At 43.9% G+C, this 17,716-nt stretch overlaps 1 protein-coding gene across 1 annotated transcript in view; it reads right to left on the bottom strand.

The window, feature by feature from the left end:
* AACS (acetoacetyl-CoA synthetase) overlaps nucleotides 1-17,716 on the bottom strand; it is a 71,020-nt gene that overhangs the window by 9,798 nt on the left and 43,506 nt on the right. The window contains exons 13-14 of the mRNA XM_078773880.1: nucleotides 3,004-3,117; nucleotides 509-634 (exon numbers count right to left, since the gene is read on the bottom strand). Coding sequence (XP_078630006.1) covers nucleotides 509-634; nucleotides 3,004-3,117 — 240 coding nt within the window. The remainder of the gene's footprint in view (nucleotides 1-508; nucleotides 635-3,003; nucleotides 3,118-17,716) is intronic.

Genomic DNA, 17,716 nt, shown 5'->3' with positions numbered 1-17,716 from the left:
GAGAAACTGGGGGAGAGAAACTGGGGGAGAGAAACTGGGGGAGAGAAACTGGGGGAGAGAAACTGGGGGAGAGAAACTGGGGGAGAGAGACTGGGGCAGAGAGACTTGGGAGAGAGACTGGGGAGAGAAAAACTGGGGGAGAGAAACTGGGGGAGAGAAATTGGGGGAGAGAAACTGGGGGAGAGAAACTGGGGGAGAGAGACTGGGGGAGAGAGACTGGGGGAGAGAAACTGGGGGAGAGAGACTGGGGGAGAGAAACCTGGGGAGAGAAACTTGGGGGTGGGGGTGGGTGGGAAGAATGGGGGGAGGGTAGAGGTGGGAAGAATGGTAAGGTTGGGGTAGGAGAAAGGGGAGAAAAGGTGGGAGAAAAAGAAAATACACACTGGACAAAAATAAAGTAAAAATAAACCACAAGACGAAAAGTGAGAGAAATAGAGAGGAAGTTAAAACCGATTCTGAAAGACCGGTCCATTATCGACTAAACTGAATACCTCTCACAGAAACGTACCTTTAAATTTTGAGAAGTAAGCGTGATGATATTTCTCCCCCAAATCATCTCCCCAAAAGTAAAGAGGTTGAGATGGGAAAGGCTGCGTACACACAAGCTCTCCACTCTCCCCAAACAATCTCCTGCCTTCAACAGTAAAAAAAATGAAAGATGAGAGGTTGGGCAAGATGGATAAGGATAAACAGGTAGTAGGAGAAGACTTAAAGCTGAGGCTTTAGAAAATAAATGTGGTAATTTCTAAGACTCCAAGCACACCAGAACATGAAAAGTGCTTCAACTTCAAAATGGCACAGGTGGATGAAACGATGTTGAAGTTGATGAAAGTCTTCCATGCAAACAGCTATCGTTTTACACAAGTGATGTCAAAAGCTTTCTTGTGATTCACAAATCAGCGTGATTTTGTGAAATGTAAACAACGCATTGGCTACAAGAGGGAGAAATACCTATTGCATACGTAAACTATATGGTATTCATAGAATACTTACCTTGCGCAGTCAACTTGGTGTGAGCCAACTCTTGTTTTTGAACGTTTCTTTTTTTTTTTGATCCAATATGGCTGCCAGACCACGTGAGCGATGACATCATCAATTTATATTCTCTAATATAAGTGTTGCATTGATCACGCTCAATAAATTTCAAACTGATCAGAATAAGCGTTGTCCCTGTCTAATTATGACGTCATAATTATGGCAACAATGACGTCATCATTAACAACACCTATTCCCCATATGGAGTTATTTACAATGAGCCATGTTTCAATTTTTTCCTTAGAACAGTTTTGGAGATATAGAGGTGCAACGTTTTTCGTTTTTTCCAAGATGGCGCCTGTACCACATGACCTATGACATCATGATTAGCATTAAAATATTCTACAGGAGGAGACCCTCCTATGGTGAAAATTTTGTGTCAATCGGACCAAGAATTAGAGAAAAAAATTCATACTGATCAAATCAAGTGTTGTACTTGTCGAATTATGACATCATCATTAACATATCTTATTCCCCAAGCGGAGTACTTGACAATGAGCCATTTTCAGTTTTTTTCCATTGAGCGGTTTCGGAGATATAGAGGTGCAACCTTTTTTCGATTTTTCCAAGATGACGTCTGTACCACGTGACATATGACGTCATAATTATCATTTTAAAAATTCCACAGGAGTCGCCGCTCATATTGTGAAAATTTCGTGCCAATCGGACTAACAGTTGAAGAGGAATTTTTATTTTTTTCATACTGATCAGATCAAGTGTTGAACTTGTCGAATTATGAAGTCAGAATTAAGGCACCGATGACATCATCATCAACATATCTTATTCCCCATGGTGAGTACTTGACAATGAGCCATGTTTCCATTTTTTCCATAGAGCGGTTTTGGAGATATATAGGTGCAACGTTTTTCGGTTTTTCCAAGATGGCGCCTGTAACACGTGACCTATGACGTTATGATTATCATTAAAATATTCTAAAGGAGTAGGCTGTATGGTGAAAATTTCATGTCAATCGGACCAACGGTTGCCCAGAAAATGATTTTTTAAAATGCTGACACGGCACACACCACTTTACTGAAATGCAGACACGCACAGTCGTACGTACGTACATGAATGCTTAACCCTGCTTTTTGCTTCGTGAGCGCAGGGTAAAAATGTTGCAACATAAGTAATGGTATCTGGAGAACTACGTTCGGCTGAAGACGATTTTAAAGGCTGTAGAAAAAAAAAATTTGGAAGTTTACCGCCATTGATGGAGCATCTTTTACACCACCTTATTTAGCACATTACATTCGTTCTTCGTACCTGTTGCTCACGTTGTTTATCATGTCTCAAATAACAGCAAGTTTCCTTTTTGGAATTATTTTCCATTTTCTTTGACTGTCAGACAGGCAGACAGACTAAAACAATTATCTTGCTCCTCTTGGCGCATGCCTGGTGTTGGCTTAGTGGTTAGGGTGCCGGCTTGGGATCCTAGGATCCTGGGTTCGAATCCCGGTCGATCGCTGAATTAACACCAGGGGGGTTGACTCAGCCTGTCATCCTTCCGAGGTCGGCAAATTGAGCACCAGTTCACTGGTAATTCCCTGTGTGTCGCAAGAGTCGACTAACAGGGTTGGTGGCAGGAAGGGCATCCGGCCGTAAAACGTTGCTTCAAAAAGGGGACCATGGTGCTCGAAAAAGGCCAACCCCTGCTCTGCAGGGAAAAATGGCCTCTAAAGGTGGTTCTTTTTTTCTTTCTTCTTGGCGCATGCACGATCGGGACGAGATTCCGTACAATTTGCCATAGTACTGCTAAACTGCAGGTTCGTGTTCCGATTTGTGTTTTTTCAGGGGTTCAAAATATAGCATTTGATTGAAATGAAGTAGTTCCTTGATCATGGACCAACATAATGAACCAATTGCTTAACCCTGCTTTGTGCTTCGCATGCTGGGTAATAAATATAAAGGAAAAGGAGGGTTAACGAATTGTCACAAAATAATAGCTTGTGAAAGTTTCAGTGTTATTACCATCTTCATCCCAGCTTTCAATGGCCATGCCGAGCAGAGGACCAGGTATCTCTCCAGGCAACGGGTGCATACCTGGGCAAGGCCCAACAAAGCACCCCATTATATCTGTGCCACCTGCAACACCAGGAAAGAGAAATAAAGGGGGAACGAAGAGAGAGATTAGAGGCTTTCAGCTCTCAGGGAAAATCCATTTTGTGTTTTTCTCTTTCGATAACCCAATCTTCGATACATTATCCACAAAGACATGGAATAATTATGGATGACAAACTTGTGCAATATGCTTTCTTAGAATGAAACAAAACATTAATTTATTTAACAAGTGCATATTTGGATCGACTCGGATTCAGTTACATTTTTTTCCTGCAGGTTGTATTATTACTGCCACTGATGCAGTGCCGATGCAGGTTTGGGCAGGAATTTGGAAGTTGGTCAAGGTGCTGGCACACAATGGCCTACTCTTAAGAAAGACACCATGGAATCTTCAAGGTCCACCAGCTCATAATAAAACATTATCCTCACATGAGGGTTGTTCAAGTATGGTATGGACTTTTCTATTGGAGAACATGCAAAATTGGTAGTTCAATGGTGAAATGTTGTGCAAAGATATAGACTCCCCTGAAGAAATTTAACAGTTTTTGAAATATCACATATACAAGCCAAGTTACTGAGGATGGTTGCCATGGTAACAGCATTCAGCCAATCACCGCCGTGATCTAACCAGGTTGAGATAATACATGAGGAATAGATATCTATAATATGAAAGCTAAACTTTCAACGGTTTTTGAAATATCGCGTACACAAAAGAACATGTACAGATGATCGGTCAGTTGGACAGAGCTCATTTTAATGTCCTGTCGGAGGGACGGGGGACAATAACGTGAGGTCAAGGTGAGTACGAAAGAACCTCACATTTGATCTAACTAGGCAGCTTGTGTGGTCATTGCAACCGAGCTCCTCGAATACTGCCGGAGATGGGGACATGATTATTTGAAGAATATTTACCTCCGCCACCAAAGGTGGACAGAGGTTATGTTTCACACCTGTCTGTTTTTCTGTGATCAGGGTATCTAAAAAAAAAAGTTGTGGACGGATTCGGATGAAACTTAGCAGACAAGTTGGGAGTGTGACGGGGACAAATTTATGACATTTTGGTGGAGATCCGGATCCAGATCCAGATACAAGATTTAAAAAAAATAAAATTTAACTGATTCTTCACAACTGAGAGATAGGGACAAAGATGATACAAAGCATGATATTTCAAAAAGTTGTGGACCGGTTATGACAAACCTTGGTGGATGAGTTGGTTAGGTGACAAAAACAAGGTGATTGGAGTTTGCTTCAGGTCCGGCTTATCAGTGGATACAAAACGTAAACTGTTCAGCCTAGCGGAGGGAAGTGCCCTACCGAGTGCTGTCCTAGTCTGACATGTGATGAGACCTGAGTCTAACATTTCACAAGTCAAAGAGAGCCAGCATGAAATAGTGACATTTTTCTAGATCGCCAAAAAAAGTATGTAAGGTTCCATCAATGTTATGGCAACAGTGTTTTGGGACCTGAACAGTTTAATTTGTGTGGGATTACTTGAAGTGGGAAAACCGTTGATGCTCAGTTTTCATGTCATGTTATGCAATGAAGTGAGACAAGCAATTCGCATATGGCAGCCAAGTATGCTGTTTCAGGGCATGGCGTAACTGCATGAGATTGCTCATTGTCACACGGCAAATGTTTAATCACTTCTACTTTAATCACGGAAATGGGTTTGGAAGTCCTAAATCATCTCTAATACAGTCCAGATTTGTCACCTTGTGATTCTCATTTATTTGGACAACTCAAACAGCATTTGGGTATCATCAGTTTCTTGGATGATGAAGACATCAAAGCACATGTCCTAAGATGGCTAATTAGTACTTACCCATCACAAAAATATGGCATCAAGACACCACCACTTCAAGCCTGGGGTTGGTTTAACGGTTGAAGTGGCTGGCTTAAGATTTTAGGGTCTGGAGTTTGAGCTCCTGTCGTGTCGATGAAATAACACAAGGTGGGTTGACTCTGCCTGTCATCCTTTCCGAGGTTGGAAAAATGAGTACGGTACTAGCTTACTTGTAACAAGAGCATCAGCAGCACTTCTGGAAAATGATACAACCAGCAGCCACAGGTTGCATACAAAACAACAACAACCACCACTTCTATGGGATAAGTGCATACTTGCGGCAGGGGAATTCCTTGAGGAATAGGTGAAGTTTCATGAACCTCCCTCTCCTTATTATGGTTCCAGGAGGAAGGCTTTAAGTGTTTAAATCTTTGTATTTGCGGCATCCCGCTTTTTGAAGAATGATTTTCAAAGTTGTTTAATTTTTTAATTATTTAATTTCCCATTTTCAATTACTCTATTTGCAATTATATAATTTTCAATTCTTGAATTTTTCAATTTTCATTTTTCCCCAATTTTCGATTACAGTAGTGACCCCTAATTCCGAACGCCCCTCATCTCGAACTACTCTAATTCCGAACCGTAATTTCGAGAAAATTTTGTCCCTAATTCCGAATGTATTTCTATAACCGAACCGCCAACATAGCGTTAGCGTCGTTCATATTTCCCACCGCGAACGTCGAGATTTTGAAGGCTTTGAAGAACCTATTGTGCCTGCTATTGTAGCATTGGGTCAGTCCATGGGCTTGGAGGTGAGTGAAGAGGATGTGGAGGAGTTAGTGGAGGATCACAACAAGGAACTCACCACAGAAGAACTTCAGCACCTCCACAAGATGCAGCAAGAAGAAGTGGCAGTGGAAATTTATTCAGAGGAGGAAGAGGGAGCTAGTGGTAACATTTCCAGTGCTGAAATTAAAGAACTGTGCTTCCATTGGTCTAAAACACAGGCCATTGTTGAAAGGTGGCACCCTAATAAAGCAGTGGTTAACAGGAGAATTAACTTGTTCGGTGACAATGTGATTGACCACTTCAGAAAAATTAAGAAAAGTCGCCAACACCAGGAAACTTTGGAGAGGTGGTTCTCTAAAGAAAGCAAGCCTAGTGAGCCCCAACCCTCTACAAGTGGTGTTAAGAGACAAACAGAGCAAACACCAGAAGCACAGTCATCTGATGTTAGCTTGGAAGGTGCCTCACCTTCCAAGCAATAAAACCCTCTCCCTCCTTCCTCCTCTCCAGCTTCCACATGCACCATCAGAACTCTCCACTAAGGTAAATGCAGTTATTTTCATGTTAGTACATTTATTTCTTGTTTTTATTATTATTATTATTTGATATTTCGGGCATTTACTCATCTTATTTTACCTTGAATCATGTGTATTTGCAGTTAAGTGTCTTGATAATGGATTTTTGGGGTCCAGGAACGGATTAATTCACTTTCCATTATTTCTAATGAGGAAAATAGTTTCTAATTCCGAACTTTTCCCAATCCGAACTGCCGCTGGAACGAATTAAATTCGGATTTAGAGGTCCCACTGTATTTAGTTTTTTCTATTATTTAATATTTTAATTATTTGCTTTTCAGTCTTAATATCCATGGTGTCCCACCTTTTGGGGAAAAAAAAAATACATTTGGTTTCATTATGAGGCAGAATTTGAAGTGCCACCAATTGGCTAATATTACGAATTGGCTATACCGGGAACCATCAGCGATCTCCAATTGCAGTCCTCTCATTTATTTTCAAGAATAAAAAGTCCATCTCAACTTTAAACTACCTTCAGAAATATTTACAATACTGTATAGCATAATATTAGGAGCAATATGAATCCAACACAAATCGGCTTATAGTATTAAAATGGCAAAGAGATGTGGGTGAGGGTGTTGCCCCATTTTACAAATGTCCTGGGAGGAAATATCCCTGAGCTGCAATTAAAGGTTCAAAAATGTGAGAATAATTAAGGGACAATGTCTGGATGCTTGCTCAAGCAAGTTAAAACAATGAATACAGAACTTCCTGAATTTGCCTGTTTAGCATCCTCATCTGAACCAATAGCTCATGATGCTCAGAAACAAGGTTCAAATCTCATGTATATATATATATAAATAAAAGTTCAAAACACACCTGGTCACAAGTGTGCCGCACTGACCGGGTCCTCAGTCGAGGTCCTCAGCATCATCCCGTTTCGGCCCTTCAACCTCGATACGGTCAGCTAAGGTGGGACAGCAGGGGCACATACACATCCACATGCAGCAACTACACCTGGATGCGTACATACCCCCACCCCCAGCCAGTGCGAACGGAGACTACAAAAGCAACACCTCCACATCCAGAATCCACAGTGTCAAGTTGTAGATTTGTTATTGCCTAAAGTTCAGTTATAGACGTTGGTTGCTAATGTGTTATGATTTAAATGTTGTTTAAAAATGCTATTTTCATAAAGTTAATAAAGGGTTTTTGCTTCATTTTAGTTTTGGATGAGGAAAGGCTCGCTGAGGTCATGCTGGACAATTGTATACGTGTGCTTTTTTCGAGGCTAGATAAGGCCGGTCGTGAAACCACGCCCACATGCGCGTGATTTTGTGTAACGCGAGTAGAATGTTTAGAGTGCAGACATAAACCTATCGTTAACCATATATATTTTGTATTAATCACAGCGACGCATGACTCTGTATAAACATGCTTTGAATTACTCATGTAAACAAACCCATAAAATATATGGGTTTGTTTGGCTAAGCATACACTCTTCTCTTTGTGAGTTACATTTCTGTTTTCTCGGAGCCCAGAGAAACATTTGGTCCGAATGATAAGGAAGGGCTGACTCCCCCGAATAACAGAGCGGATGACGGTGGGGGCTTGGCCCACCGGGGAGGAACCTCTCCCAGTTTTGTTTGTTCCCTCGGAGATTTCCTGATAAAACGTGTCCCTATATAAATGGACTGGGAATCAATGTGTTTTCAGGAAGGCTTGACGTGGCATGAGACTGGCTCTTGCTGTAGATGTCTTGGCTTCTTCCGGATCTGTATAAGTTGGTTTTTAATAAAGCTGCGTCATTTCAGGCTATTGTGGACTTCTTTTGCAAACGAAGAGCTGCTTCTTCACAAATGGTACCAGGAGTGGGGTGTCAACAGACGCGGAGGACGGGAAGCGGAACCCGGGCGACAGAAGGAAGGCTGCCCGAGGCCGGGACGCTGGCACTCTAATTTGATTAAGGTGAGCAATTGTTTTATACCAGAGGGCTATCTTTCCAAATTTGTACCTTGCTTCTTCGAACGGGTTCAGTCCGCTTCCCTGTCATCCGCGCTGCCTGCACTCGAACAGAAATTGTAAGTAAAGGCTCATTTAGGCCTCAGAATGACGTGGTTTTGTTAAAGCCAGGATAAACAAGTAAGGATACCAGGAAGGACTTAACAGTAAGCTTAAAAGTTACAGTTAGCACCAGGAGGGGAAAATGAGGTCGGACAGCCATATAGGCTGAAGCCAGGTGGCCAAGATTTTTCCAGGAAGGAACAGCCCAGAGACAAGATGGGGTATGCCATTGCATGCCAGGGAACGAAGGGCTGTGGCTAACTTAGATAGAAGGCCATAGGAACATAGAAGGCCATAGGAACATGGCCAGTAAAAGGATTTGCGCAGGATATCGGTGAAGATAACGTTCGGTACAAGGGAAGGGGGAAAGTGAGGTCGGACAGCCGTAAAGGTTGAGCCAGGCCGAGAACTTTCCAGGAAGGATCAGCCCAGAGCAATAAGATGGGAAGCAAGCTAAGGAAAGAAGGGGAACCCCTTAAGGGAACCCCGGCATCTTTCATGTTTAAGAGGCATCATTTTGCCGCGGTAAGACCATTAAAGGACTGGGCTGTGTTAACTAAAGATTTAAATAATCCCTGGCCAGAGGACAAGTAAGTAAGCAGTTAAACAAGTAAAACAGCGAGTGATGCCGCGGGACCAGATACCAGACCAAGACCCCCCAACCCCCCAAGACCTGAGCTCAGTCCCGGGGCTCTAGGCAACACCCCCCACCCCCCCAAGACCTGAGCTCAGTCCCGGGGCTCTAGGCAACACCCCAACACCCCCGCCCTGCCTTCCCTTTTTCACCTCAACCCACCCCCGTCCAACCCGTCCCAAAAATCCTTTTCCTTGAATGAGAGACGTAACATGAATGAGCAAAGATTGTTTGGGAGTGGCTGGAGAAAGGCATGATTTGAGTCGATCTGAGTTTCGCGCGAAGTCTGGGAGACTTCTATGAGTATATGAATGAGGAATGAATGTATATTGGGATGTTAATTGACGTGTGTATCTGGCCAATGTATTTGTCTGTCATCTGTTTGGGAGTTGTTTGGGAAGCGAATTGATATAAATCGGGTCAGGAAAGCACTCGGAGTGCCCTTGTCGATCTACTGTTGATATGAAGCGGTTTCTTGGAGATGGTTGCAGGATGGGCTGCTTTGTCTTTCGAGCGGCAGTCGGACGGAGGTTTGGAGTTTGTGGAACTGGAGGTTCAGAGTTTGGATCGAAGTGTGTGTTTTACTTGAATCGAAGAGTTCATTCAATGGCAGATATTGTGGATTGTATGTGTGGGATGTATCGCTGAGGCAGCTCACCTTTGGAATTGGTGTCATATAGTGCATTTTGGGTCAGAGAGGTCAAGCGTCGGAGATCCTGTTTTTTTGCGATGTTTACGAGCTAGGGATGAGTTCTGACAGCTCAATGTTCTGACAGCTCACTACATGCCAGGTCGTAGATTTGTTATGACAGCTTTTCGCACTTTGTTATGACAGCCGACTGCATGTCCCAACGTGAGGTAAACCCCGCCGTGAACGCGAATAGAGCGGCGTGCAGGGAGTGTTGGGATTCGTGTGGAGGCACGAGGGTGCGCGCCAAGACGGGGGGCGGCGTGGCGTCGTCGCGTTGAGATGGTTGTGCCAGGTCGATCGGCGATCTCTGAATTTAAATCGGATTTTTGTCATGTGTGTTGTGAAATTAAACGTCTATCCGAGAATCCTGGCAATGTTCGTTTAATTAAAGTGTGGTACAAACCTGTGTTTCCGCCGTGCGGCTCCGTGGAAGTTTGGGTAGAGGGATATTGTGCGTTCGGGCAGGAGCCGAGCGAGCCGCGAGTCACGGGTGTGCTGTATGAGATTTGCTCAGAGTGCCGGCGATAACTCGCCCACTCTCAGAGGAGGATGTGTGCCCAAATGCATTGTGGGTCATTTCGACTTTGCTGGATGTCGGACGTTCATGTCAGACGAGCCATGTCGGAATAGTGGCCGGCTGCGACATATATGCCAGGCAATGTCACAGGACGAATACGTTATTTAAGATGGATAGATGGATGGATTTATTTAAGATGGCTAAAATAAACGATTTCAAGACAGAGTAATTAATTTCCGGAGCCAAGTTCCAACAGGAAGTCTTGTTCATACAGTAAGGTACAGTGCGGAGTGGCGGCTGGAAGATGCATCGATGCATTTGTGTTGATCGATGCGGACACAGATTTAGTATGCTGGTAAGGTTAAGTTATTAAAATTGGAAATTCAATAATTTGAGCAGAAATGTCACGTTTCAACAGAACGCTGATCCGAGGAAGGAGGACGGTTGAGGTTTCAACTGTCGGTATGTGGTGTGGCTTGTGCCAAGGTGTGGGCGCGAGGAGGTGTGTTGATGAAGCGTTGTGCGAACGAGGAGGGATGTGCGAAAGGTGCACTAGGTAGCAAGGGTGCTGCATTGTAAAGCACGCCTCGTACGGACGTTCCTGGGCGGATTGTGACGGTTGTTGGATTCGTAGGAGCTAGCATTTTGCGATGTAGAGCCTCAATAAGGGTCATTTGTCTGTCTGGATGTGGTTCTTGCAGGGAATGACGCCGGACTTGTATTATTTGCGGAAAAATAAAGCGCTGGTTACCCCAATTCGAAGTTTGACCTTTTAAAGTTTAGTTGACCTTTGTTCGAGATATGCAAGGGAAAGGTCAGAGGTAATTCACTAACCTTGGAAGAACGACAGGCAGTCAGTCTACGAGGTGTTGCTTTAACGACAGGATATAGAACCTAAATCTGGAAGGAAAGGACATTATATTGTTGGTTAAACTGAAGTCATGTACATAAATTAGTGGACAGAGAATATCGAGTTTTTTGTTGTTGTGGAAGCGTCAGGTACAGTACGCTTGGAATTTAATTTAACCGGGCCGAGTACAGTGACGTGTTCGATCGAGCTGTGGGGATTTGAGATGGATTTGAGTCACGTTAAATGGAGGACATTTGGGAGGATGAAGAGATGCAAGTAACGTGGATTAAATTGTGGTATCACGAGTTGGGTGCCAGAGATATTGTGGTTATTATAACTCACTGATTATAGGGGGCGCCGGGCGCACCGAGTACAGATCGGGTTGCATGATGGAGCATGCATGCATGGATTTTGGCTTTGCGAGGCTCCGGATAGAAATTGGCATTTCGATGCTGTGGATTATATTGTGCCTGCCCGGAAAGGTGATGTCCTGTGCTGGGGCTGGCGACATGCCTCTGTTATTTGTCTGTCTGTCGGTCTGATTGTAAGTCTTTGGTACTGGGAGGGCTAATTGAGTGCTCAGGCGTCATTGTTCCATGGAGGCAGGTACTGTGAGTCACAAAAGGTAAATGTAACACAGAGAGATGGACAGGACAACAATGGAGTTTATATGGACGGGTTTGGGGCAGTTTCAATCTGACGATTACAGAGTGCTTTGTTCCGTTCACGAAACATGTAAAATTCATGGAGTTGAAGTGGTTTGCAAAAAGGTAGCAGAGTCAGTACTGGGATGCAACCTCGTCCAGGGGTTTTGGTCCAGCCTGCAAGGAGTCCAGGGGCTTGTTTCAGGGCTGGGTCGCCAAAAATGGGATGCTGTGCCCATCTGGATGTAAAATTATCCATCAAGGACGGGGAATGATGTGCAGTGTGATTGATTGGAGGTAATAAGGATTTGTGTTGATTTCCTGATTTGAGTTCATCTGGAAACAAAGACAGATGGGATTAATGTGTATATCAGGAACATTTTGGAAAGAAATATGGATATATGACATTACTAAAATATAACCAAGCAATTGAGAGTTCTTGGGTTAATGGGATATAAATAAATGCATCTACAAGTTGATGGTTTATAAAAATTTAGTTCTGGATGATACTTAAACGATGAACAATGTTGGCAATATACAAAGAATGTGACTTGTTTTTTGGGGGGAAAACATGTGGTTTAAATTTGGTTGGCTAAGTTTTAAAGATGGAGATGTTTCGCAGAACTCTTATGATTATTTATATGAGTGGTGGACTATTCCATGGCAAAGCATTTTCCAGTTTATTGAAAGTTGGATTTTGTAAAATAATGGTTTAATATAACCACAGTAGAAAATAATATACAGATTTGGGACATTTTGTAAACTTTCGAATAATGAGAAGATTCATAAAATTCATTATATTTATTTCATGGAAAATATTTGGGTTGCAAGTGGAGAAGCATGGTATGGTATAAAAATAAAGAGGGAGTATCCAGGAAAAAGATGTTCAAGTGAACTTTGTGCTGTGAAAAGAATGTCGAGTTAATGGAAGTGTTTTGTTCGATTAATTTTGTTCAATTTGTGTTCAAATGACCATCGATGTTGGGGGCAAAGTTATGGGTGAATTTGGTGAGTGGTTGTGGGCAAACGAAGATTAATTTAGATTTATCATAGTTAAGTTCGAGGAAGTTGATTTGAAGCCAGAATTTATTTGGATGCCAGAAAGGAGAAAGGAGATGCTGAAAGCCAGAAAGGAGATGCTGTTGTCTACTCTGAATGACAGGTGGTGGTATCCAGGGCGCTGAGGAGTTTGTTCACGTTGTAAAGTTTGTTTATTTAGTTTGTTTATTGTAGAGAAGAGTGCTTTTGGGATTCCGGAGCCAGAGTGGATAATTTGAGGGTAGTAGGTGGAGTAGAGGACATCTTTGCAGTGCTGTAGGTGGTCCTTGTAGGCTTGGGGGTGAACTAATTTGGGTTTAATAGGCACAAGCTGGTCTAAACAGGGTGAGGAGGATGGTGTGATCGATGATGTCAAAGGAGGCGTTGAGGTGAGGAGGATGAAAATGTTGAGGTTGCCGGCATCAGAGGAGAGAAAAGGTCGCTGGTGATTTTGAGGAGAGCAGTTTCAGTACTGTGGCTGGAGCAGAATCCGGATTGGGATGTTTCATACAGGTTATTGGCAGAGTGGTGATGTTTGAGTTGAGTGGCCACAGCACGTTCCAAAACTTTTGACAGAAAGGGTAGATTGGAGATGGGTCTGAAGTTATTTAGGGTGTCAGGGTTTAGTCCAGGGTTTTTCCAGAATGGGGGTGAAGTTTCACGAGTTTTTGGGGAAATCGGTATGTGAAGCTGGATTAAGTTGGAACTGCTTGATGAGCCATGGAGATGGATTGGGTTTTGTTGTTGGTTGTCTGGGAGTTCGGTTGTTGCATTGCCAAAGGTTTCTGTGTGGTGGACACACTCGTTGGCTGTTGTCTTGTGTGACGTGGATGGAGATGTATGTGGCTGCGTGTGGCTGCCTGGAATCGGGAAGGCGGCTACAGTGGTTGATATTGGTTGTGGATTGTCCGGGGTGCTTCGATTTGCATAGGGGGTGAAGATTGGGATATTACATTATTTTAAGTAAGTATTGGTATGAGTAATTACATAAGTAATTATGAGTTATTATGAGTATTAGTTATGAGTAAGTGATTATTTTAGTAAAGTTACATGTTTCGCTGTGTTGTGGATCTGGGGACAAGCTAGTTTGATGGGTACCCTGGGGTCTTCGGCGTGTCTATGTGTTTGGCTATCTGTTACACCGGACTCTTGAATGGGTTTTCATGAGACGAATTTCAGACATAACAGTGAGAATCTATTTTGAGCGAATCACAGTGGGTGAGGAAAACATTGTGTGTGACCAGACACCAGAACTGACCAGAATTGAAATTGGAAGTAGACCAGGTTATTTCTATTATTTGTTTATTCGTGAAAATAAATAAATAATAGGGGGAGGTTAATGGAGGTTAATGGTGGTTTGTTTGTGTTAATGGAGGTTAATGGTGGTTTGTTTGTGTTAATGGAGGTTAACGGTGGTTTGTTTGTGTTAATTCTAGTTGAAACTCTCGCTGAAGTAATTTTCGTTTATTTTTATTTTTTGATTCGATTTGAGAGTTGAGATGATTGATTTTTTATTAATTTTATAATTTTATTTTTATTGATGTTGGAAACAGGTAATGGGATGCTGAGAGAAGGATTGAATTTAATTTGAATTGGACTGGATTAAATGGGATTGAATTTAAAAATTGAATATTGGATAAAATTGGATCCACTTGAAAAAAAAAGTGGATTAGGAAATTGGAGAAAAGGTGTTCTATGAAACTATGAATTGAATGAATTGAATCTATGAATTGGAGACCTGTAGACCAGGCGCTCCCAGGAGACTTGTGGACCAGGTGTTCCACCAGAGGAAAAAGACCAGGTGTTCGTGGAGCACTTCACCTGCAAGAACGCCTTGGAACCAAGGTGGAAGGGACCAGTCCAGGTGTTGCTGACTACACCAACGGCAGTCTTTTGCGAGGGCAAGACTTCGTGGATCCACGCCACGCACTGTAAGTTGGCCATACAAGCACCAGACACTACACCACAGCAACCACAGTAAGGATGGGCCTAATCATAGGTACAATACTATTGATAGCGACAGCAGCTAGGGGAAACTCCGATTCCAATAGATGCGAAAACGAAACCCGACACCTCACCGTAACATGGGGACAAAGAGTATCACTACCATGTTTCGAACAGAAAGCCCTGCACACAAATTGGGTGAACATAAATTGGCTAGCACTGTCGGCAGGGCCTGGACGCTTTGGCATGGTACTACAAAAGCAACGAGAGTTCCGGGAAGACGGGCAAGCTAGCATTAAGACCTTGGCCCAACCAGGATACCAATGGGGAACCCCTGATTTTAAGCTACAAACACGCACACGCCTAGGGAAAGACATGACCATGCAGGTCCGGTGCAGCGTCTGGACCCCTGGCGCGGCCGGTGGCGAAAAGAACTACATACGATGCAACGAATACATACTCACGCCGCAACCCCAGGATAAGGCCCCAAAGAGGGGGGAAAACACATATTGGAAAGTGGCCAGGGAGGTGGCAACAATTCAAAATAGGACACACTGCTGGTCGTGCATGCACTTTCCCCAAGCAGGCACCACAGGAATACACATGATAGTGCTACCTCTGTCCCTCAATGACCTCTGCTCACAACCTATCGATTCCCCATGTTTAGTCACCACGCTGGAAAGAGAAGGGGTTGACAACGGCAAGAGTTGCAATCGACAATTTAATTATCGCCCGTCAATGATTGCCCATGTGGCCGAGAGGCCTGCCCCCGTCTGGGTCAAACCACAGAAAGGGAGGGTCTGCCTCCAGGGTTCCGGCCACTTGCGTATGGGAGAATCAGAATGCGCCTACACTCTCCCCGGGAAGCTGGGACAAGGGAGCTCGGGGATTACATTACGAATAGTACTGCAAGATAAACACAACCACAACATAACGGCTATAACATTCTCTAGGGGGGTTAGTAGGATTAATGGGGTGGTAAAGGGACTCCAGTGCTTATCCACCCACCTGGTCCCACCCCATGGGACAATGTTTATATGCGGTGACAAGGCTTACCCCTATTTACCAAATAATTGGGGGGGCACATGTTATCTGGGTTCAGTTCTTCCTGACGTTGAGATACTGGATGAGCTAGACCCAAAGTCCTTGGACAGGCGTTATAAGAGGTCAGTCATGAACGAAGATGGAACCACTAAACTACACGGGAGTCTATGGGAAAAGGTGTTTGGTTTCTTCTTCCCAGGAGCGGGCACAGTCATGGATAGTTTCCGAATAGACAAATTGGCTTTGACCCTAGAAAAGGTGGCAAACGACACCGCTACGGCTCATGACATACTATTGGACACGGTAATTCACATGCGTACAATGGTGATGCAGAATCGGGTGGCTTTGGACATGCTCCTGGCAGAGAAAGGAGGGGTATGCGGAATTATAGAGGGAAAATGTTGCACTTACATACCCGATCCATCTGAAGGAGTGTCAGCCGCAATAGTGAGACTAAGGGAAACTAGCCACGCCCTGACGATCGATCGGATCGCGCGCGAAAATTCTTATACATTTAGCTGGCTCACTGACTGGTTCCAGGGATGGACGGGCACCATAGTGAAGTGGTTATTGACCGCACTGGCTGTGATAATCGGGGTAGTAATTTGGGGGGCACTAATGAAATCTCTAGTCCTCCTCTGTATGAGAAAGTATTTTACAGGATGGAAAGTGAAAAAGCCGCCGACAACGACTATGGCTCTGACCACAGAGGCCGTCGACCTGAACGGGTCCTTCAACAAGGCAGTTGCGACCGGCGCTCCAGAAAATTGCATTGAATTTTGTAATGACTGTGATACTTGTGCGGATCCCATGTGGGAACTGGCTGCTGCCTGTAACGGTGTATGTGATGACTGTGATACTTGTGCTATAAACCCCTCGCGTGTACTGGCTAACGCTGCTTATGTATTACAAGCTGACAGCTGCACGCCCCCTTCCGACCCAACTATGGATCTGATTGCGACACTGGGTCTGGCGGTCGAGGGACCCGACGTGGATATCCTAGACCCGCAAGCCGACCAGGCGCCCAAGGGAGACTTTGACATAAAGGAAGTTCCTCTCTTTGCTTCATATGTATTAAGTTCAAATGCTTCAAGTGAATCGGATTTTTACGCTCTGTACCCTGACCAGGAAATTGAGACACAAGATACTGACAATATTATGTATTCCCCAGAACAGCAGCACGTGAGGGACCTCATGGGCATGATCGTTGATTAACTTCGAAGATCTGCAAGGACTGGGTCTGCAAAGGGTGGGGGGAGCAAGTTCCGCAGGGGAGGTGGTGGCCCTCTGGCGGAGCAGAACCTCATCTGGACCAGACACCTTCGTTGTGGATCCGAAACGTTAATGGACTTTCATGTTCTGAGCCCTCAGGCTCCGAGCACGCACCACACGACACGTTCGCCAAATGCACGGGCGAGGCGCTTTGGGCGCACGATATGCCCTTGGGAGATACCCGCATTACACAATTATTTTTTCAATACCCGCATTACACAATTATTTTTCAATGAAGCCCGATGTGGCACGTTGTCTCTTAAGATACTTTGTCTCGACGAGACAAGAGGAAGGAATGTCAAGTTGTAGATTTGTTATTGCCTAAAGTTCAGTTATAGACGTTGGTTGCTAATGTGTTATGATTTAAATGTTGTTTAAAAATGCTATTTTCATAAAGTTAATAAAGGGTTTTTGCTTCATTTTAGTTTTGGATGAGGAAAGGCTCGCTGAGGTCATGCTGGACAATTGTATACGTGTGCTTTTTTCGAGGCTAGATAAGGCCGGTCGTGAAACCACGCCCACATGCGCGTGATTTTGTGTAACGCGAGTAGAATGTTTAGAGTGCAGACATAAACCTATCGTTAACCATATATATTTTGTATTAATCACAGCGACGCATGACTCTGTATAAACATGCTTTGAATTACTCATGTAAACAAACCCATAAAATATATGGGTTTGTTTGGCTAAGCATACACTCTTCTCTTTGTGAGTTACATTTCTGTTTTCTCGGAGCCCAGAGAAACATTTGGTCCGAATGATAAGGAAGGGCTGACTCCCCCGAATAACAGAGCGGATGACGGTGGGGGCTTGGCCCACCGGGGAGGAACCTCTCCCAGTT

The sequence above is a fragment of the Myxine glutinosa genome, chromosome 3, assembly GCF_964187855.1.
Source record: "Myxine glutinosa chromosome 3, kmMyxGlut1.1, whole genome shotgun sequence".
Classification (NCBI taxonomy): Eukaryota; Metazoa; Chordata; class Myxini; order Myxiniformes; family Myxinidae; genus Myxine; species Myxine glutinosa.
This window is presented reverse-complemented; position numbering and strand designations above follow the sequence as displayed.